Raw genomic sequence first — 23934 nt, forward strand, 5'->3', positions numbered from 1 at the left:
AAAATGGTATCGATAACGAGACATATTGTCTTGTCATTAAGAATAACTTAAACGCTGAAGAAATACAATCAAGAGTGTTTGAAAAAGGATTTTATAGAAATCTTTTCTGATTATTGTTTAGGAAAAGAATCAAACAAACATCCAAATTTGTGGTCAATTTATATACGAGTGATTTGTTACGCCTTGGGCGGATACTTGGTTCGATGATAAATTGTATGCAGTCATTCATTTTTGAAAGAACTTCGAAAAATTATGACCAAGTACAGACCTTATTATTAACTCTTTAAAGCGCAATTTGCAATACTCATCCGTTCAAAAGCTTTTGAAGTGCAATTCCAAACAGAATATCAAATTGAACTTTATGATATCTCGTCTAAACGTCAATTTTACTACAGATGCTTTCTGTCTTTCATCTCTGCGTTTTCAAATGACACAGCAGATTGACAAATGAATACCAGTAACAGTTGAAAACTAATTTGTATGTAAATAGAAGTGTTTTTGTTTTGTGATTATTTTATAAGTATTGAACTTTGGTTCCCTTTTATTTAAAAATATGTGTGTTCTCTACATGTGTTCAATAATAATAATTATTATTCTTGAATAGAAGGGAAAAATTAATGCTAAATTGCACTTATTTACAGCGTTGCGACGATCAATCATGGCGGCCAAGTCATCAGCCGGTTCAAATGTCAAACGAACCTAGGGTGGCGGTAAAAAAAGAAAAACTGAATTGCCATTATTAAAAAAGTGACTGTGACTTTATTTCCATTGTCGAATGTCGATTCAGGATTATTAACTGACTTGCATTATTTTTTGTGTTATAATATTGATAGATTGGTTTTTTCGAGTTGGTAGGATTTGAATTGTTACGTGTGCGCAGTGTTGGCAGAGCGGTAAGTGTAGTTTTAGCATCGATGAATAAAATTATTCCACTAAACAGTTCATTCAGTCATTCGGTGTCACTTAAACAGATAGCATAAATGTATCATTAGCACTTATAATATAATCTCATGATTAACTACAACGAAAATCTATATCTCTAATTATACCCATTTTACCTACTTAAGTACTGAATTTTTATTTGTATGGTTTATTATTTGGTAAATGGAATATGATGGAATTGGATTCAATTTGACTAAATTGACTTCCTTCAATTTTACGATTTCGTTTGCGTGATCTCGTCCGGTAATAATCTAATAAATTCGTCCATTGGGATAGGGCAGTCAATATCGTAATGACTCAATATTAATCGTTCTGTTTTACCGTATTAAGTTTCCGTTATTCGAATTACATTTCCTTTATTTAGTTAGTATCAATTTACTGCTATTAGTTTCGCAATTTTCTACATGTTGCACTCAATCGTAGGAATGGTTAGGCAAGTGTGTAGTGTGTTTGTAGTTATGTAAGTCCAATTATAAGATGTAATCAATAAAACAATAACTCGAACGAAACGTTCGGAACGTGGCAGCGCATCGCAGCGCGAACGCAAACACGCCGCGATCGCGTGCGAGCGCACATTATCATCGGAGTCAAGCCGTTTCACGCTACCCCATATTTTAACAACTGTCCTAATACATCTTGCAATGTTGTTTTTAACTGTTTTTGCCACATTATTGTTTGTTCTTTTGAATGTTTACTTTTAATTTTTGTATTACATTTTTGTTGCTGTGTCTTTTGTGTACCTTCCTCTTTAATAGCGATTTTCATTATTGACTAAACGCAGATGGCTTAATGTATTTTGAAAAAAGTTAACATTAGAAACTGTAAGTCTAAATGCATGTAAATTTATCTGTGGATAATTGGAAAGCAAAGAAAATTGTTTTAAATTTAAAATTTTCAACGAATTGGATGGATTTTTTTCTTCATTTCAGGTGCCTGTCAATGAAAGCGCCAGACAGGTATGTCACTAAGTTGCTTGCGCGTTCGGTTTCGTTACGTTCGGAAACGTTCCGGCGAGCTAGTCCCACCGGTCGCTCGCAGGCCCAAGGTGTAGCTTGGAAGACTACAGATGACACTTCACACCCACGACGCAGGATTACAGTATTATTTTTCCACCAAAATTGCTTTAATGTGTGTTATTTTAAATGTGTTATGGTTTTACTCGCAAATTCCATTAACCACAAGTTTGTCCCATTTCATCAGCCATTGGAATTTGGAAATCACTTTTTCTTTGAATGCTTGATTGGTCATTAAAGTTTAGTAAAACAACTTAAATGTCTCGGTGGTGTGATTTATTTTATGAATGTCGATAAAACCTTTGTGGTTTAATTTAGTTGTCGTTGTAATGCTTCCAGGTTACACCCTTTCTGTAATTTGAAATATCTAGGTTTTGAACCCTGAACACAGATAAATTTACAAAAGAATGTAGTTTAATTGGAATGCCTGATTATGTTTATTTTGAGCATGACTTTGTGTGTTTTTTTTATATTATGGTAGAGATTTGAAAACTGAGCGAGACTGGTAAGTTGCATACATTTAATACTATTAGATACGTATATACGTAAAAATAATACAACACATTGAAACGAAGACGCATTAACGCACCAGTAGCAGCATAAGTTCGAAACTGATCCTATGACAAACGATGACGATAATCATCAAATCGTAAAGGATTTAACGCCTCCATTGGCACGCTTCTTTTGTTGGCATCATAAAGCCAGCCATTAACATGTTTGATAAAACGCTGGCCGCACAAAAAAGACCGTTGTGCTACTGTAGGCGCCCCACTGTGAGACCTCATTGAGGTAGGATGCCATGCCGAGGTACTTACATACGAACACAAAGATGCATGTATTTCACCGGTCCTTGTTCACTGTGGATGACTTGAGTGGCTATTTTAATGTTTAAATCTAACGTTTTGGCGTGCATGCTATGTTGTGTTATATAATTTTATTATACATGTATGGATACTGTATACTATAAGTGTTAGGTATACGGCGGGACAAATTATATGAAGTTTAATAACGATTTGTAACTTGAAATAAATTGTAAAATTAATAATGGCTCATAATGACAGCTGTCAATAGACTTGAATATTTGAATTTTAAATTAGATGAATATTACTTAGTAAAAAATATTCATAGCATAACACAATTAGTTGGACGCAAACTATATCTATAGACAGACAGACATAATCCCATCTATAGCCGCTCATTTTAAAAGGTCCTAATGAAATTTTTATCTTAAAGAACTTAAATCATCAAAGATCTGTTCAATTATATACGTCATCATTTATGGGTTTTAATCCTATTTGAAATAAGTATAAGGATAAGTATTTTTTATGTAGAATACTATCAACTATGATTTAATTAATAAGTGTATTGGGTTTAAATTTCTATTATTGAATGCAGTTATAGGTTAAATTAAAATAAATACTTCCACACAATTGCCCAGTTCAAGTTACGTAATATGAAGCAACAGAAATCACAACAAAGGATCCGCTTACATTTTAACACCTTTTAAACTAACAAAGGCCGATTACAAATAAACACTAAATCGTTAACCCCTTTGACCGTCCGTGGGTAATTTTCACTTGGAAAACGGAATGGAAATGATTTCGTAAAGGGCTCCGATAGAAGAGGGTCGCGACATTTCTGTTTCTGTGTTCGAACATTGGAAATGAATAGGCAATTTGAATAAACGTAAATGTAAACACATACACAGATACTAATATGTGAGCAGACATTGTGTATATTCCTACTTATATTGAAAGAGAATCTCTCTCAAAGCGAGACTGTCTGTCTGTCTCTGCGATTTAGATAATTTGTTATACAGATAGTTTGAGAGTCAATAAAGGACAAAAGAGAGTTTTTATCCTGTAAATTCTACGGGAAAGGGAACTATGCGGGAAAACTTCGGACAGACTTTTTGAGTTTTGACTGCGTAGTCATATGGCGAAGCCGCGCGCGGAAAGCTACTAAGATCTATTATTTTAGATATTTTTCTTTATTACATAGAATATACATAAATTTCTAAACGAAAATTAATTAAACATGGGTGTATGTTTATGAACTCGAAAATATTACAGCCTTTCATTGACTCGTTGATAAGCAGTCCTTATGTGGGTGTTAGCTTCTTACATCCACACGATCATGCCGCAAAGAGCTTCTAAAACGGATTAGTGGTTGGAAGCGGATGAACTCACGTTGCACTTGTTGATAAAATGACACATATCCTCATGAAATACTGGCTTTAGATTTTGTTGTTTATATAAATAAGCTGATGATTAATTTAAATTATGAAAGAAACATGAGTTAAATAAGTAAAGTACATATATAGGTGTGTTCATATACAAATAAATAGGTGTGATTGAGATTTCCAAATATGTTATTTAATTATGTGAAATTCCGATCAAGAGCACGTTTTTGTTAAATCTGATATAACATTCTTCTATTGCGTATCAGTCTCATAACGGGTACCAGTACCCATTGAGTGGCATTATAATTTTAATACATGCCTATGTTGATCATGCGAAAATTCTTGTGCTCATCGGGAGCTGCGAATTATGTCACGAATGGTCGGTTCGTTGGTCGTCACTCACCGCACTCACCCACTTGGGCGCGGAGGCGTGAGGACTTTCCCTCTCATCGCAATACCCCAACTCTGGTAAGGGTGCATGTCCAGTATGACTCGGAGTCATTGCTGATTATGATACTACACAATGTAGGCGTAAAATGCATCTTGTAAAAATAGAGGTATATTTGTAAAAGCAAAGCGATGTAATATAAGCGAATGGTATACGAAGCATGGTCATTGAAATAGTTTCCTACTATTTTAAGACAGATAGATTTAGACAGATTTGATCTTCAAGAAAATTTCACCTTTCATAGGAAATAAGCTAAACAGGTTTATTTAATTATTACCTAAATATTATATTTGTTAAGCTTGACACTATCTTAAATGTGATTATAATGAAGCCACCTCAAAGAGAACAACAATGTTAACATTGCCAAAGTCACTCTTTATGTGGAATGTAACAAATACTATCAATTGAACATTTGCTTAAAACACGATTCAAACTCGATAACAAATGAATCTATAAAATTAATTGGACAAGTAATCGAAAACTCAGAAAGAATTTCTTCATCTCTTCGATAGGGGAGCGGAAAACAAATGAGGGGCGGACGTTGAATAATTCGATTTCCTTATTTGTACCAATCAATATCTTATAAGGGAATTCGATATCTTTGTACAACATGTAATATCTGGCTATTGACATTGAATATTGTATGGAGCCTATAAATGGGAAAGCTGATAATACTTACAGCTGATATAATATTCAAATGCTTACAATGTATTACGCTTAACTTTCAGCTTTATAACTGTCGAATATATTATGCTTAGGAGTAGAGTTAAAAGTTTCACATTCATAATTGAATCGTACTGGAAACTCAGGTGCAACAGTATAATAATTAACTATTAATCCCCTCGAAACAGTTAAAGGGTGGTATCGCTTGAGGAAGTGAGTGGAGAGCGTCGGTCGCAGACGGCATATTAGTAAATATAATTGCATTTGCTACCGACCTCCTGACGTTTCCTACAACGGGATTGCGACTCGATCTTATAGACAATTGAGTTACTGACACAAACCACCCTCTGGAATGACTTGCCGTTGATGAGAGTATTTTGCTTATTGATTTAAACCTTAAATAACTTCCAAAGATATATAATTTATATCGCAGGGCACCGGGAACATCGTACAAATATTTTGATCGCGCATTTAAAAGTCGTGCTCTAAACACCAAACGTAATAAGGATAACTTCATTTTTCTTAATTAACAAGGATGCTTCGCTGAAAGTAAGCTCATATTAAATTTGGCCAATAATGCGCTCGGCTACTTATTTAATTCCGGATATAAAATTTCTGTGATTGAGTCCCAGCGGGTGGAGTTGAGGGGCGTGAATTCCAACAAAATTAGCACCAGGGGTCGAAATAAAAAAGCGAAGGAAAAATTTAATGAACAGGAAAATGCTCCTTTTTGCAGCTATTCCATCTATTTATCTACATCGGGATGCCCATTACCTTGCTAAGAGAAAAGTTTACATTTTTAATTTAATGATTCCACTTTGTGGAAGTTGGGCGGGTTTCGGCGAGTTCTTAATTTGGGGATTTCTGAGGCGTCTCGTTTTGTAAATATTATTCCTTTAATAAGACCTCATGTCGAGGGGGTGCCTACTGAAGTCCGTGATTACGACTCTCTTCGCAAGCTTCATTTTGGACCTCGTCATTTTGATTGGCGCTAATGAAATTTTTCCTACTCCATACCATTTTCTTGTTCTTGACAGCATAATTTTCAAGAGACCCGAGACATCTTATGTTGTCATCAACACACCCTCTAAACTGTTATTGAAGGCAATTTTACTACAGCTGAGCCAGTACTCGTGTTGTTTCCATTTAAATTTTTCACTTTTGCTAATACGATTTCTTGCTTTATCTCTCTCGTTCCGGCGAAGTGTGCGTCCCATCTGTATCAAAATTTTTAAATTGTCGCGGCCCATCTGCGTCCGTATCAACGATGACGTTTCGCTTTTAGCGGCTGTTTTAAAATTGAATATTTGATGCCGCTTTCCCTTATGACGAATTCGCGGTAAGTGGAATGGGCCAATTCCGTAAGAGATAATATCTTTTCTTAACGGCATCCATTACCATTTGAACTTAGAGTTTAGCTAAGATGCAATATAATATATGAACGCTTATGTCTCACAAATTATTATTACTAACGTTAATCTTCTAAATTGCTTTCGAGATATAAATAATTTCTCGTTAAAGAATATTGGAATGAGTTAATGCGTATTTTTGATTTGTTATCATACAACTGTATGGCACTCGAAGGTTCCCATTATGAACGCAAATGGTTACAGCTTAGTCCCTTTGTAATTACATAGATAAGCGACTTCAATAACGGTACTTTTATCACGTTCATACTTTTGGAATCTAATTTGAATTTTGCATGTTGATATGTGAACTCTTTATTGGTCGATATTATGTTTGCATTCTGATATTAATGTTGATTATACGAATGAGTAAGCTGTTATAACTCAAATGATAAATTCAGTTGTTATTGATATAATATAATGTATCATTTCCAATATGAACGCGTTAATCAATATTTATTTATCATTGGCCATAACATTAATAATCTCTCAACACCTGCTTTAAATAACGTTTCATTCTTGAAATAAAATGCTTATAGAAAATTAATTAATTATTAAGAAGTTGAATTAATTTGTCATAATGATGACCATATTAATGCATCAAAAAGCCAAATTTGCATTTAAACACTTACGCGACGGTAAAATAATTTAGAAAATTATGTATGTTTTAATAGAAATTATGGCTAGTATTTTTTAAACTAGGGTCGATAGGGTCGGGTTTTTTACTAAAACATCTGTTGTGTACGTCGTATGAGTTTTTGTTATTTTAAAAAGAGACATGATGGATCAGTTTCAACACATATACGTCGGTCCCTTTGTTGCCTGGTTTATGGCTTTGAAATGTATTTCTTTGTTTGTTCAGTACACGTAACTGTTGCTACCGAAATTAATACAAATTTTACTTTGAGATAATTAGTTTTTGATTTCTTCATATAATGGATTTAAATTGTCGTTTGAAAATAGAGCAATAGTTTTAGAGAATATAAATAAGCATTGGAATGTTTTATATACTTTATTCAACTATATTATTAAAAAATAAGAAATATGTCTTATATTATTCCTTTGTCATATCGTTACATTGTCAATCCGGATTACGCACAGATAACTATTAAATTTGGGCGCCAAAGCATAAAAAAAGCAAAAGCTATTACGAGTGTCATTGGAAAACCTTTGTAAGTGTGGGAGTGCCTCAAGATTTCATAAGTATCCTTTTTGAAACCGCTGTTGCGTGTTTTTTAAATAGGATTCGGCGATTGTCGGTACCCGTAAAGATTACATCTTATCTTCTAAAGAAATATCTCTAAATCTTTCTACGCTATTATCGTGACATATGTTACCAGTGCTAATGCATTTTGAATTGAACTTTTGCACGATGCATAATGGAATTAAAGTTTTTCCGTAAACATTGGTTCTATTGTTGTTGTTTGACGTATTAGCCGCAACCAAGTACGCATTTTTGTGGAATCCCAGTTTCCTCTTAGTTTGGTTGAGCACGCAATGGACAAATATTCTGGAGCTTAATTATGATGGGAGCGTAAGTTGGAAAGATGGTTATTTACCAAACAATTATTATAGTATTCAGTTTCGTTACACTGATGGAAGAAAGTTTCGACTCAACCTACTAAGATACTATATACTACATCATCATTTCTTAAGTATTCTAAGTTTATTAATTAGAAATGATCTTTACTATTGAAAGGAAAATATCTCGCTTTGATATAAAGATGCACATTTAATCGTTCATACTTTCGCCTACAAGTACACACCAATCAATATGCAAATTGCTATTGTAATGGGACGTGTGTACTTATAAGCATGAACGTATTTTTAATTTCTTGGACGCCATCGCAAAGTTGCAAGGACATAAGTAAATTAGGGATTAAATTACGTTACAACATGAACATAAATCATTTTGAACGAAATCCATCAAACTAATTTAATTCAAAATGTATCCATTTCCTTTTTGCAAACAAAATAAATAAAGGTACATTCACATCGGTAACAACGGCGAAAGTGTACGTATTGCAATGAAGAATAGAAAAAAGAAACGAGCATTTTGATTGATCACCAAGTCGAAGCTGTTTTTTGCGTGAAATTAAAAACACGGACTGGGCATGCGTTGGATTAAAGAGGAATTTCAGAAGGCCATAAGCAGGGAGCCGGCCTTTGTTGAAAACAACGCTTTAAATTAATTTATTTTTATGAGACCGAGCACATCGATTTCACATTCGATGATATAATTTTATAAAATTAATCAATGGTGAATATTTGTTTACGTAATTTGAACGAATTGTTGCTATGATTATGCTTGTTGTTTTTAAATTTAATTTAATTCAAGGCAATAGATACAATACTTTATAGTGTAAGTAAAAAAAAATATTAAAAAGAACATCCTATACTAAGAATAAACTTAATTGTCTGACTTACTCCTTTATAATATAGACTACATACATAATTCTGGCCATCTTCATGAGGGTAAAATACTTATAAAATTATGGATGGTCATCGATTGTGTACAATTCATTAGTGTACAAAATTTTAATTAAATCTGCCCATTTAAAGTTATCAAAATCAAGTCTAAATCTCGAGTCAGATTGTGAATGTTGTTGTAATTAAAAAAGGACTGCATTTGTTCCATTATCATAACATAACTCACTTCACCACGATCACATATTATTATACAAACAATCAATCAGTAAACGAAACTCAAACGAAAGTAACTCCTTCAAAATGTAATTAATGCTTCTATAACATTAACGATGTTAATAATAAATTCAAGCAAGACTTAGTCGTAATGTGAAGAGGAATGGGGATGTAACACCCAATACCGCGGTGAAACGTAATAATAGTAGCTGTTTCAGGTTTATGAACGATCAAAATTGCACGAGCACGTGTATAAAATACACTTTGCAAAGTAGATTTAAATTTTAATACAAAGCTTTCAGTCGAGGGTAGTAAGTAATGTCTTGGTTCGAAACGTGTGGATGCGACGCGGAACTTTAACGTTTCTTTGCTGAGAGTGATTGCATGTTTTTATTAAGTTGTGAAAATTTTAATAAGCGATATTTAAAATAGCTGAAATATGTTTTATTTGAAATAGAATGTAAATTATAGAAAAAACTATTAAGTCACAATAGATACTAGTAAAATATATCTGACTTATAGTCTCTGACTTATAGTCTATAAATATATAAATTAGTAATCTGACTTAAAAATCTCACATTTGTATAATTTTTTCAAACAAAATATAGCACCCATAAAAATAGTCCCGTCTCTGGTCGTATCCTCACTAGCTTTCGCCGGCGGAGACTCAGGTGTCGACTGCGGCCGATTTCACAAGACAATGCTTAATAATTTCATTTCACCATTACGGCGGCCATCTTTACTCGCAGTTACAGGGCATCGGCGCAACCCTCCGCAATTTGCATTGTAACTCGGACCACGTAGAATTCGCTAACAGCCATACCACCACCTTCTCTTGAATATATAATTTTGTTGCTTTTATTAACAACTTTGCGTGGGAATCGTTAGCCTCTGTGACTGTTTATTGTAGACGATAACTTTCTAGATTTATTTTATAGAGCTAGACTTCTCATAAGGGTTGGCTGATGTTTATGCTGCCAATAAAGAGGCTCGGCATCATTAAACATTTGTTGGATTTATTTGCGGGCTTGTTTTGATATGTTTATTGAATCTCGGTTACATTGTTGTGGAGCGGTAAAACGTATTGGGTTATAAAAAGCGTACTTTGATGCGTCGAGCCGCGCTGTAGATTCCGATAACTATGATCGGGATTCAAGGAAGAACTTAACGAAAGCGTGAAGTAGCCCTTTTTGCTTCGTAATAGCTATGCTCTCGTTAGCTGCTCCACTCAACCAAGAGACACACTAATTGAAATCTTACATAAAGAATGCTGTTATGTTTTGTTACGTAAGAGAACACTAAAGAACCAATTTCTAGGTTGATTATCTCGCCACGTGAAATTGTTAAATTCTTAATGTCGCCACATACCCTATCTGCGGCTCAGATGTACTCCAAAAACTTCGCCGTTAAGTTCACCTTGGCCGGCCGTAAAACAAAGTATTAAATATGCCGGTCGGTAATTGCTATGGAAGTAAAAAGTCACGAGAATTGTAGCAGTAATAGGTGTGATCGTAAGTCTCCCTCGACCCCGCTAATGTAAAAGTTTTGAAGCGACCGCCGCTATGGAAGTATGGACTTAAGTTTGTTTCGGTAGCTATAAATTAATGTTTGCGTGTTCGCTAAGATCATTTTACAATTTTCGATGGCTTTCAGGTCGGCTGTTTATGTTTTAATTCAAATGTCGGATCTTGGTAACAGCTTTGTTATTAGACATCTAAACAAATATTTTTAAAGTAAACATTACTTTTGACTTACAATTTAGTATGTTGTAAATATTAAATAAAAATGATTTCATCAACTCAACCATTTTCCGCTTGATAATTTTTTATTATTTTCATATAGGTATGTTACTTGTGCTATACTCCAATGAAATTCACATCATAATCGATTACATCGATGCATTTAATTAATGACGCTAAAATACCTTACCCTAGTACGAAATAAATTGCGCCTCAAAGTCTTATGGCGACTTTTAGGGGAATGTATAATTCCATTTTATGTTTCCAACTCTTTAAGAGGTCGGAATATCGACATTAATAGAATGTAAAAGGTTTCTTGCGATGATTAACATAATCTAAATTTCTCGAAGTTTGCAATGTTTAAATTTCTTTGAATGTCGTAATGATTGTCTATTACCACGTAATGATTTAAAATTGCGTCTAACATTCCCACAGATAAATATTAAGTGCCATTATGTGGTATGAATGAAGTGCAGGCGTATAGGGGCGTCTTATGCGCACTTCAGGATATTGACACTTGCTCTGTCATCAGCTTTTGTTCTATCACGTGTTAGGTTACACAAATGTACACGTGTTCTTATTAAAAGCTATTCTTTTAACATATATTCATTTTTTACGTGTATATTCATAAAACTCCATGTCGCCGAGTGCAGCGCATTAACACTTGAATAGTGCACTTTTTTAAGATTGTACCATTTACATAACACATGCAGTTCAGGTGTTATGGGAATGCATAATCGATATTATTGGGTGTAAAGCGAGATATAAATTAGATTTATACAACACTAAATGTCATTGTTAAAAGTTAAGTGTAAATTTATTATAATATTGTTATAGATGAGGCTCATTACAAAACTTTAAATTGATGTATTTGTCTCTGCATTTATCGTTGTTATTATCAATACAGCTAGGCAGTTAGATTAGCTGTTGCAGAAATTCTAAGTGAAAGATAATCGCATCTCGCGTCGTTCGCGCGTTATAATTAGTACAAATCGTCTGCTCCCACCATAGACTTATAGAATTTATAGAGACGACATTGATTAATACGTATATATTTTTTTTATTTAGGATGCTGTATATTTAAAGTTTTTATCGCGTAGGTTTGTTATTACAGCATGTATTTGTATCTGTCAAAAATGATGAATGTCCATGCATGTAATATTTTTCTTTAAAAAACTTGTCCATAAAAATCGTTTAAATATTCTTTTAATATTCTAATAAAATCTACACCTTTTTTTCATTTTTTAAATGCAAATAAAGCCAGTTCCATGTGAGGAAACTGTGGTAACAACAATCCTCATTGGCATGGCGGAGTCGCGAGAGTTAATAGATTCAATAATTCATCGAGATGCGAAGAGCAGCCGATACAACGATTGATGGCACTCGCATCGCGACGGGTGAAATTCGCGACATACAACACTAATTACACAACAATCTTGGAGTTATCTTCGCGATCAGCGAATACACCTCCCACTCCAGTGATTATCTTTGCAAATCGATTTTCATTACGTTTCTTACCTTATGGCCACCCATACATTTTTGTCTGGTTGCATAACATTATTGTGTTGTATTTTATTTATTCAAAGTGTATAAATTCACTCTTATTCGTTCTAACAAGAGTACCGTTCTCAACTTTATTAGATGACCGAATTTTTTACGCCACTTTCCCATCGCAATAGTAACAAACAAGAAACTAGAACTGATTTGGTAAACAATTCGATTCGCCTCCGAATTGATAGTGTCAAATTGTATGAGAAATATCTATTCGAAACTTCGGAGATCAAATTCCATCGATCGCTTCACTGAGTTTACGATTTAACAAGTCAAATCGAGATTGATTTTTTATTTCAGATCACCGAAGAGTACAATTTGTTTTTATGCAAATAATTATTTACGCTGCTTTGTGATTTAAATTAACGTAGCGTCAAATTTTCGATCGTTTGGCTTTAAGTTTAGGAAAATTTAGTAAAGCGCCCTTTTTGTTAGATCTATGCGCTTACAACAAAACTAATTTATCCCGGAAAGTGGTAGCCAGCGAAGTCGCACACAGAAGAGAAATATGCGGAATAAACGCGCCGTTACTAATTACCAAGCTAATAAAAAACTGACGAAATTGAATCTAAACATTTGTCTCTTAACGAATCGTGTCGTGGCGGTTTCAGTTCAAAGCGGCATGATTCGGCGATTCTGATCCATTTTCGAATGCTCGCTGCCCATTCGTTCCCTCAGCTACGCCTACCCAATAAATTAGATACCTCGCGTAACGCAACACAACGAATAGTTACAAACTAATGAAATCTCGAAAAGATCTCAACCCATTTTCTTAACAACTTTTCCAAGAGAGCAGTCGCCTTCAAAGATTTTACCCTAAGAAATAATTCCGTTAATAACGCTCGGCGCTCGCACGGGTATGTTATGCAACCATAGGAATTTCATTAGATACACACGCGTCTGTTTGTTAAGGCGTTTTCCATTGCTAAAAGTTTCTTGAGGCGGGTATAATTCCTTTGTTTGTTCTCGGGGGTGGCGCACCCACCTCACCCACTACGTTTTCTAAGTCATCGGCTCCAATTATGCCCCTTTGTAGGTTTTGATATGTAAATTCGCGATTTTATTAAACAAACCATGATGCCATTCGAGGGCAGCGAAGCGGATTAATAGCTTCTCAGATTTGTGTAATCGCTTTCTCCAAAGATAAGATCAAGACGCGAGGGATCTGTTTGCTTTTCAATTCACCTTCGGTGACAGCGCGCCTGTGTCGAGTTTACTTAAAGGCAAAATTTTCATTGATGTTCATGTCCACGTCTTTAAATGCAAAATGAAAATAATAATTTTTAGCGAAAAACCGAGACACCTTCAAATTGACACAGCTTGACTATATATATTGGGACAACACGGGAGGCGATATATTCATACAGTCGAAAAAATTTTTCTTTTTCGTGTCGGATAAAAAAGGAGCTTTATTAGAACTGTACGTTATCAAAAGAAAACTGTATATTATCGGAATAGCTGTATGTTATCAACAATAAATTAAGATTTTATTCCACACAAATATTTTCTCATTTTACTTTGGCATTTATCAATAACACAAGTTAAAATGTGTACTGTTAGTTATAGGTACTAAGGAGAATATTGTATATCTTTTCATATTTGCATATTTGTTCAATTATCAAGTTATGTTTCTTATAGAAGCACGCTCGACTGAATAAACGGTCTAATTATACTCGCAATTTCGTTAAATATTATGGCTCCACACATTAATCCGCACATAGAAACATAAAACGGACATTACTATCCAAACTACCCATTCGATTTAAGCTTAATTTTTACCCCAGCACTATTAATAATTTACCGAGTATCCAGCGAACGTTTGCGCCATATTACATCGCATAAATTAATAATGTCGTTCGCTTGTTTAACTGCGAATCAGATGAGTTTTATTGACAATTTGTTGGGAAAGAGCAATTTGCGGGATGGCCGGCCAGTGTCCGCGAGAGGTCGCACCAGCGGGGAATCGAATGGGGGAGACAAAACTGTTAACAATTTGAATTAGCCTTAATTAACGACCAAGATTTTTGTTAATAGCCGATTGTGTATTGCTATCAATGCCTCATTTTAACGGTTATCAAAGTCTACTTAGCTTATAATATAATAATCTAATTGCTTATTAGAAATGGAAATATTGGAATGGCATTTTGAAGCAGGTAGTTAAATATCGAATTGCTATAAATTAATATTACTCGCTACAATAAGCTTGGAAATTATAGGTGTCTTACCTTTATTTATAAGTCCATTGACTCCTAAATCGATTGAGTCGGCAAATGAATTGAAACCCTATCATAAATTGAGCAAGATAATAGTTGTTATAGAGCTATAACTATTAACTCATCCATAACTGAGCTATCGGCAGTCAGTAGATGCAAATGTTTCCATCGCATTACTGTAACTCAATACTCGCACGAATGTACACAATTGCATTTGGGGTTGCATTGAGAAGCATCCACAGCGACGCTATTATTGTGCAAACAGGGGCCTCCACTCCTGCAGTGATCTATGACATATGCATATACATTTACGCTTATTAACTTAGGTAATTTAGTGCTCTAATAGTGAGGCTATATCTTAGCTAGCAATATGTTACTGTATTGGTTGGAGATATGCCGGGTTTGTTGGAGCTCGGGAGAACTCTGATTTGAATTCTAAATTGTATATATATTTTGCGATATTTTTTATGTGGAAATTTCAGAAAATCTATGTTGTCGTGCAAAAGTGTATCATACACAGCTACAATAATTTACTTTCTGTGGATTGCACGGGCATGTCCTTCTGATCCAAATGTGAGCAAAACGCGCTGTCGCTTCGAATTAACACACGCTTTTGTTATCGTTCAATTTGATTTCGCCGCCGGCTGCTTTATTATTTTAATGAGACTCAATTTTCAGGGATAATTGAATGGACGTTGCGATGCTTCGATTATTATTTCATTTGATACCTAGATATACCTACTATCCATTTCGTCATTTGATTACGGTTATTAGGATGATCTTCCTGTTAATAATATATTATGATTTTGGGATCATCTGAGAGGCATTAATCGTGTAGTTAGATATTAATTATTATTTTTGCGAATAATTTGTGGTTACCTATCAGAAGTCATCGCTTTTTAATATGTAAATTTTGTTTAGTGTAGGACAAGGATAGTTTCTTCTTTAATTAAATGAAACTGAAATGACAACACCTTGTTTTTTATTAAATAAATCAGACTATATTTAAGACTAAATATTCTGAGAGTAATTTTCATTGTGAACTTTTAAAATACAAGCGGCATTGTGACTGTTAAATTATGCGACATTTATTTAACATCTAATGACCAACTAGTTTTACCTATAGTTAAAGTTTACACAGCGCCGCAATTTAATTAAAGGGGTGCGTTTTGATTTGTAGTCATTGAAATGAAAGAGTGAGTGTACTAAAATTAGTGTATTAATAATGTAATAGAATTTGAAATGATTATGTCTATTACTGCAATGTAGTGGCTCCGAGCTTTCTTTTGAATAATCTATACTAATAATATAAAGCTGAAGAGTTTGACCAATTTAAAATATTCTTTCACCGTTTTATATTTGCATCATCCCTGTGTATAATGAGCTACATACTATGTTCCACAATCAAAGCTGGACCAGGCCGAATGTATAAACATGGTTTTAGTGATGCACTGAATATAATCTATTAGAAATTGTTAATTATTCCTTAAGTTTTTCAAGCGTTACAACGGGTATATTTTTTCAGAATCAATCTTATAACAAAAATGTGAAAAAGACATAAGCTATAATTTGCTGATACTTGCTCACAAAGTAGTAAACATCTCATCAATTAATAAAATTAATTAAGGTACATAAAACCTAAGTGATATTCTTAAAAAGCGGACACAAGGAATCGTAATAGTTTTCAATTCCATTATTTCAAAACAAATCAGCTACAACATTAATTTCTAAGACACCTCTAACCGCCATCTTCATCCGTTAGGATAACAAAACATTTGCTCACCAAAATAAGAAACTAACTCATTATAACTTGTTATTTTTTGTAACAATAATATAGCCTATAAGTGGATATCTAGTCGTTAATGAGACGTTAAAACAGTGTGATGGGCACCGCCAGCGACCGCAGACCGCGGCACGCGACGTGAGGTCTGGAATTGTCGTATCACATCACTGCTCTGTCCATTACAGTCGGATATTCGACACTTCATAGCGAATGGAATACTATACTATGTATGTCTATACTAGTATTATAAATAGGAAAGATATGAAGGCATTTTTGAAATGTTTTCACACAAAAATTACTTTCAATATTAGAAAGCTACAACTTCACTGACGTAGGCTATGTATGTACCTCGGGCGATGCCGGGGCAAACAGCTAGTATATACATAAGTTTAAATTCGTTATATCAACGAAAATGATTGTAGGTACTCGTCCATATGAAGCTATTCAATTCACACATCTTTATATAGTTCGGACTTACATCTGTTACATACAGGAATAAACAATAATAATTCGAACGAATAAAGCGAAATGTAACAATTACAAATAATAGTTAATTAATAATTCGACACTTCACACTCTCGATCAATTGAAAGCAATGCAGTTGTGTTTTAAATACCGTTATCGTTTAACCTACAAATGAGAGCCAAACTTTTGATGGCAATTGCATGACTAGTCAGCTTAATATCTATGTTTTATTTTTCTTTAATTCGACTTAATTGATAATATAATTATGTTGTTTCAACAAAATGAAACTTGTTAAATATTTTTATGTAAGTGAGTTTTATAAACCACTTACTGAAGGAAAGTAATGTTGTAATTTAAAAAGTATTTATGTTTACGACCCATTAGCCATTAATCGCAGAAACTATATTATTGCAAAGTACGATTATTTACACTCATAGAAATTACACACGTTAAAAAATAAAGTATATTCGTCAAGGACGTTGCTAAAAGCTTTGTGCTTATCAATAATTATTATTAACAAAAATATACTTTGTTGTTCTGTAAAATTTACATATACAAATTATCGAATTAAACCGAAAATTTCACGTCTGAACATCTGTCGCGTTTATTTACAGTAAAGAAAAGAACCTGCATTCATTTAATTTGTTATATTTGCCGAAGATAAGCGACCGTGATGCTGGGAACGGAAGTTAGTGCCCCTGACGTGTCTTGGAGATAAAGTTTCTTGATGATTTGGAGCTATAGGAGCGGTTAATTATTAAAGGGTTCCGCGTCAATATTGTTACTAACTTTTACTTATTTGTATCATTTGTTGAGTTTTGATATGACAAATTGTACGGAAGGATTATTTCATACTAGATGCGCCGCGCGGTTTCACCCGCGTAAGTCCGTATCCCGTAGAAATATGGGGATAAAAAGTTGCCTATATGATATTCCACTTGTTCACCTATCTACTTACCAAATTTCATTGCAATCGGTTCAGTAGTTTTTGCGTGAAAGAGCAACAACAAACACCCATCCTTACAAACTTTTGTATTTATAATATAGTAGGATTTGTATTAATTTGATGAGAAACTAAAGTATAAAGATTAAAGCTATAACATGTGTTTATAAATCTGGAAAATAGGTAATTAAACATTTATTCTAGAAATGGTAATGGTGATTGTTCCGTTAAAATATTAAATAGCCTGGAAAGAACTTTATCCAAAACAGATCCTAGATATTCTCGCGACTTACATGCTCGTGAACGTTGATATGTGTATGATTCACAAATCGAATTCCAATGAAGCAATACACAATGAGCACATAAAAATAAATTTGTTTAAATTAAAAGAAATAGGTAATCATACCCGGATGTGGATGTAGAACAATTGATTCCCACATGCCTCCGAACGAAACAAAACAAGGCTAGAGCGCTGAAATAACAAACAGATCACGAAACGATTACTTGACTTCGGCGCAAGTTATAAGTACACTGAGATTAATATAGCACCTATAAACACGTACACTTAAAATACAACCCTATGTAACATGATATAGTTCACCTTTTCGCTCGATGATTTTCTTTCATATTACCGCACTTTTATTAGAAAATGAAAAGTTTGACTCGCTCTACGGTTATCTCTTGTACGGAAATATGAAAACAGTTCGGATAGTCTCACTCAGCGATCTAATATTTAATAGTTTTATGATGTATTATCAAAACAAATCTCAGTTACTATGAAGTAGTATGAGTACATTTCGGTTGCAGTTGTTACTGGATTAAACGGTTCTGATACTTGATCTCATGCCAATTCAAATACGTTTACTTTATGAAGCGCTTTATATTCTTGGTATGAAATAACTTTATACTTGTAACTTTATAATTTTTATAAATTCTATACACTGGTATGAGTATTAGGAATAAGTGATTATAAATAGTGTCATGAATTATAATTAAATATTAATAATTTTGTCTCTGCTATAATAGTGTAATAAACATAAGTGTAAATTTTAATGTAGGTTCACATATATAGTAGTAGTACGTATATGAATATAGTATATATAAAGATAATAATATTTAAAGTATCAATACAACTCGTCGATCTTGGACACAAATAGACGCGGCCGATACAAAAGGACTTAACGTGTTTTTTCTTGATATTTTATTATGAACTTCTGTTCAACATCCAGATGTTTGAGTCTGATCAAACAAAAGATTTTTCAGACGTACTTACGTAGTGTCAGAATGTAACTATTACGTTCTTGATTTATGAATAACTTGTGTTTACTTTAAAATTCCTTGCACTATTTTGAAACACAATATGAGATAGAAATATGGATAACGAGTGGATTTATTATTTTTTCAATAAGTTTTATATTAAGTTGTTTAAACATAATTCATTATGATAACTATCTGGTCAAATTGAGCCTGCGTAGTACGTAACTACTGAGGTAAGAAAATATTAATAAAACAATTCACACTTGACTATTTTAATAGGTTATTTCCTTGTTACTTACCAGCAGCTGATGTTTTACTAATAATCTGTTTAACAAATCATAACGTTTATTTTTGTTCAACACCGAACGATCACACGTCCCGATCTATTCTGTTTCTAATCTTCATCGTGTTTGTTTTTCTTCATTCTGTTTTTTCACTCAATACACGCTATGAAATTAATAATCGATGAAAAGTATATTCCTTCATAAACACTCGGAGATATTTTAGTATTCTCAGTTCTCAAACAGACTCCTTCGTTACAATAAAAACTGTTTCTTGTAATGTATACAATACGCAGTACTCACCCCTTTTATATGTTACTGCATATTTAAATGTAGCAACATTTATCTTTCAAGTGTCTTTTTAATGGCGGTTGATGAAATACAAGCGTACATTTTTTGTTCACAAACATAGTTAAAAGCTGCTGATGGCATACGACTTATATGACTCGACACTATCCGTTGCCAGAATTAGAAGAAATTAATTTAGGGACCAACAAAGAGCGTTGCTCGCCAGGTAGCAATTTATTTTAAGAAGGCTCCAATCAACCGTTTACAGAAAAACGATAACAAAACGAAACGGTAGCAAAACTTTTTAATTGTTACCGAAATACCGTATCAATGTAAACGTAAAACTATTAACCACCGAATACTAAAAATATATTGATTTTATTGTATTTTAAAGGTCTGCATCTCTGTGAAATTACACAGGGCGCACAAGTTTTTTGTTGTAAAAAACTTGGCGCCGGGATGTGGAGCCGGCGCTACCTTTAACACCAATTTGCAGACTGATTAGATTTGAAATCGTTCTGCATTGTATTCTAAATTTTAATTACAATGACGGTAGAAACTGCATGCAGCATTAGGATTAAAATTGATAATGTTTTTCGTCATATTTTATGATCATGACATGAGTTCGAATATTGATTGCGTAATAAGTACTTTCTTTTCAATATGCTTGCGAATTGAATGTGGGGTTCAAATCTCCGGGGCGTGCACCATCGCCGTGACGGTCAATCGTCCAGAAATTGTACAATTTAATTTAACAAAACAGCACTCCGATACATTTTCAGTGAATGGCCATGTCCAAACCAACAGCCGTCAAAGAGTGAGAACAAAACGTGCCAAACGCACCACCATCGAACCAATGAAAAGTTGGAAATGAAAAGCGACTACAAAGAGAAATCATTAATATTTTTGTCGATGCGTGTTTACAATGAGTCGCCAGCTGCAATTGACGACAATCGACCTTACTTCCACAGCTATATATACATATCATATTTAATGGATATAAAATCAACTTCATCGTTATATAATAAATTAAATTTATGCCAGTCGATCTCGATAGAAAGTTTTTCAAAAAGAAAATTTCATAAAAGTATGACGAAAACGAAATAAAAGGATAATATGTCGGGAGCTATTACCAGTCTGACAATAGGGTTACGACAAAGGGAAATTGTAAGATGGCTCTTTAGCGAAAGAGATAAAGTTACAATGATGATATTATTACATCTTAAGAATCTGCGCTAGCCTTTTATCCGTATTTGTTTATGAGGATTTAATATTTTGAATAAAGCCGTGAAAGTATTTAATTATATAATCGAAATTCGAAATGTTATGAATTGGCCTATAGAGTTTATTACTATTACCAATTATTATTTGTAGTAATTTTTATAAGATAATAATATAGGAACAAGATATTAATACATTATACAGATATTTGTATCACCTATCTTATCACGTTGGCGTAGTCCTCACAAAATGTAATTTTTATTTAGGTTATTATTTAAAATGGCTCAAAAGGGACGTATTATCATAATGACAATCAAATGTACCTTTTGTAATAACCACAATATTTTCTATAAAGAAATTTCTGAACTCTTTGATACAATTTATTCAATTCAGCCTTTGATTTCGAAAAACAATGAAGAAGCCCTTATCAGCACTTAATTCCAAACGAATGTTACAAAACGGATTCGAAAGTCTTTCTGACGATGACGTCTCTTTCTTCTCAGCAGTCATCGAGTTTCCTTTGTAATTAAATATTGAAATTAAGAAATGAACAGCCGCTAATTACAAGAGCTTGTCCCTTGGGGGCTGATTATTTTGCCCTAGCATTTGTAGAAAGGGATGGCGGCCGCTCCTTTTACAATATTATATTTACAATGTTTTGCTTAATAATAAATGTTTGTGAATTAAGTGACTGTAAATGGCATTAACTAATGCTTAGAATTTAATATTAGTTAAAACTAGACCTTATTGTTAAACGTGTTTTATATTTTTTTAAATAAAAATAGCACGATCTAACCAAAAAGTTATGTTTACTAACAAATATATGTACTTACACAACATATGATATAATACAATACATCGTAATAGACTTGTTAATAATTTTGGCTCGCTACCCATTTCTCAATCTTATCTGTCATCAAACTAAACTAAGTAGCAACACGTCAAAAAATAAAAATATATTGTAGTGCAATAAAAAAACGTAGTCATCATAGTGGCCACATAAATTCAATGTTTGGACATTTCAATTATCCGGACCACGTGGCGTGCCGGCGATGTTCGTGCCAACAGTAATAAAATTGTTAAAAAATAATTATTATCGTCCTTGCTATTTTATCTCATAGGTATTGTTTATATAAAATGTCTACATCACATTTTCTCGGAACGATCACAAATCAGTACACAGTTAGTAATAAATAGTGCCGTTATAATAACATTTCTTCATTATCGAATTTAAAGATGAAATAGACTGATCGTAAATACGTTTGGAATGTCTTTATTAACTGTCAACGAATTAGAAGAGGCGCTCTGTTTAATATTCTATCAGACAAACTTATTTAGTCGTAAACGTAATTAGTTTTGTAAATAAAATACCACGAAGTAATTGAAACGTAACAGCTACCTAACTGATGCGGTGACTTGCTCTATCAGATCTATTCTCATTTCTTAACAACTTACTTGCTCTATCAGTACAATAACATATAATAATTATAACATTAGTTAAATTCATATCTCGAATACGAATTTACAATTCCTTGTTGAAATAGGATTAACGGGATGACGTAATGAATATTCATAATTGATTTACGTGAAACGAAATATATATTGGGGAGTGTAGATGGTGGGTAGGCATTGCATAAGGTTGTTGTCTGGTTTTAGTTTATACCCTTGGGACAGGTAACATTGAGAGAACATCTTGCTCCATCTCAACATGAAATAATTGTTAGGCCAAATTACGGTCGCAAAATGTTTCCACCCCAAGCATTTTTTATTTAATTTTTATTTTTACGACACGCTTAAACGCGGCTTTGCTTTCACTTTTTATTGTTACTGTCGATGTACCCTCTAATTTTTGGCTTCAATTAAATTTTCTTTTGCTTTTTTATTATAACATTGTTTTTAATGATGCAAATTCGGAAGTCAAGATCTTAATTTTGTGTAGTACTGTAGAATGATTATAGTTCTTTTTTAATATACGAAATAAATTAACGATGAAATCTCTTTTTTCCTCAGGTACTTCTCTAAGTAGGTATTGTATACTAATCGAGGAATGAATCCCGCTTCAACCGGAACTCGTTTAGAAAATAGAGCAACGCTTTTTTATTACCGAAATCATTTATCATGTTTGTACTGAACCCAAGACAAACTGCTACTGCGCTTGAGTTTACCGTAGATAAGATTAGGTTCGTTTGTTTTACCTTGTCTACCGATTCCTGGGCCATTTTTAAGACAGAGCATCATTGTTAGGCGTTAACTAGACAACGTATTTCCGACTTAGTAAAATACTCCAAGCATCAGATTATATTCTTAGTAGAACCGTTTAAAAATGCTTCTTAATCTCGCTTCCGTATGCTGTCGCTTGTGTTTAAAACAATACACCGTTAAAATCGATACAGTAAACAGACATAAATAAAATTAAAATAGAACGCCTTAATATTTGTCTCGTCTTTCAATTTTATTAACTATGTGTCCATAGAAGGATGTACTTATTTTTAGTATAACCGATTTGAAGTCTAATTTAATACGTAAACATTCCCATACGGTAATACGTTGTGTAAATAATCGTTCTACTTGAAACGAGAACAAAAAACTTTTATAAACATATTATGACTATTAGCTAGTGATAGGCTGTCAACAGCTAATGTTTGGTACTTCTTTGTAAGCAAGGAAACGGGTGCATGTGCATGTTATATAGTGTTAGTTTTGTAATTACGGCGGAAACGCTTGGCTTAACTACGATTGCTCTAATTAAATTTCTTGAAAAATGTTTCATCGACAATTATTTTAATACATATTCTGTGCAAAAACAATGCTCGTATTTTCAATAACAAGGGTATAATATTGTGTAATATTTGCTGATATATCGATCAGGGGTATCTATAAGAAATATCTAGGGACT

At 33.4% G+C, this 23934-nt stretch overlaps 1 protein-coding gene across 6 annotated transcripts in view; it reads left to right on the forward strand.

Moving 5' to 3' along the window:
- Positions 1-23934, forward strand: part of LOC119834675 (dachshund homolog 2) — a 108792-nt gene that overhangs the window by 19215 nt on the left and 65643 nt on the right. For 2 of the 6 annotated variants that reach the window (XM_038359108.1, XM_038359109.1), the window contains exon 2: positions 1872-1898. The exons of 2 other annotated variants lie outside the window; for them this stretch is intronic. In XM_038359108.1, the coding sequence (XP_038215036.1) occupies positions 1872-1898 (27 nt within the window). Of the gene's footprint in view, positions 1-1871; positions 1899-23048; positions 23061-23934 lie in introns of all 6 variants that reach the window. 2 more of the 6 variants (XM_038359110.1, XM_038359111.1) reach the window with 1 other exon arrangement.

The sequence above is a fragment of the Zerene cesonia genome, chromosome 19 (genome assembly GCF_012273895.1).
Source record: "Zerene cesonia ecotype Mississippi chromosome 19, Zerene_cesonia_1.1, whole genome shotgun sequence".
Taxonomy (NCBI): Eukaryota; Metazoa; Arthropoda; class Insecta; order Lepidoptera; family Pieridae; genus Zerene; species Zerene cesonia.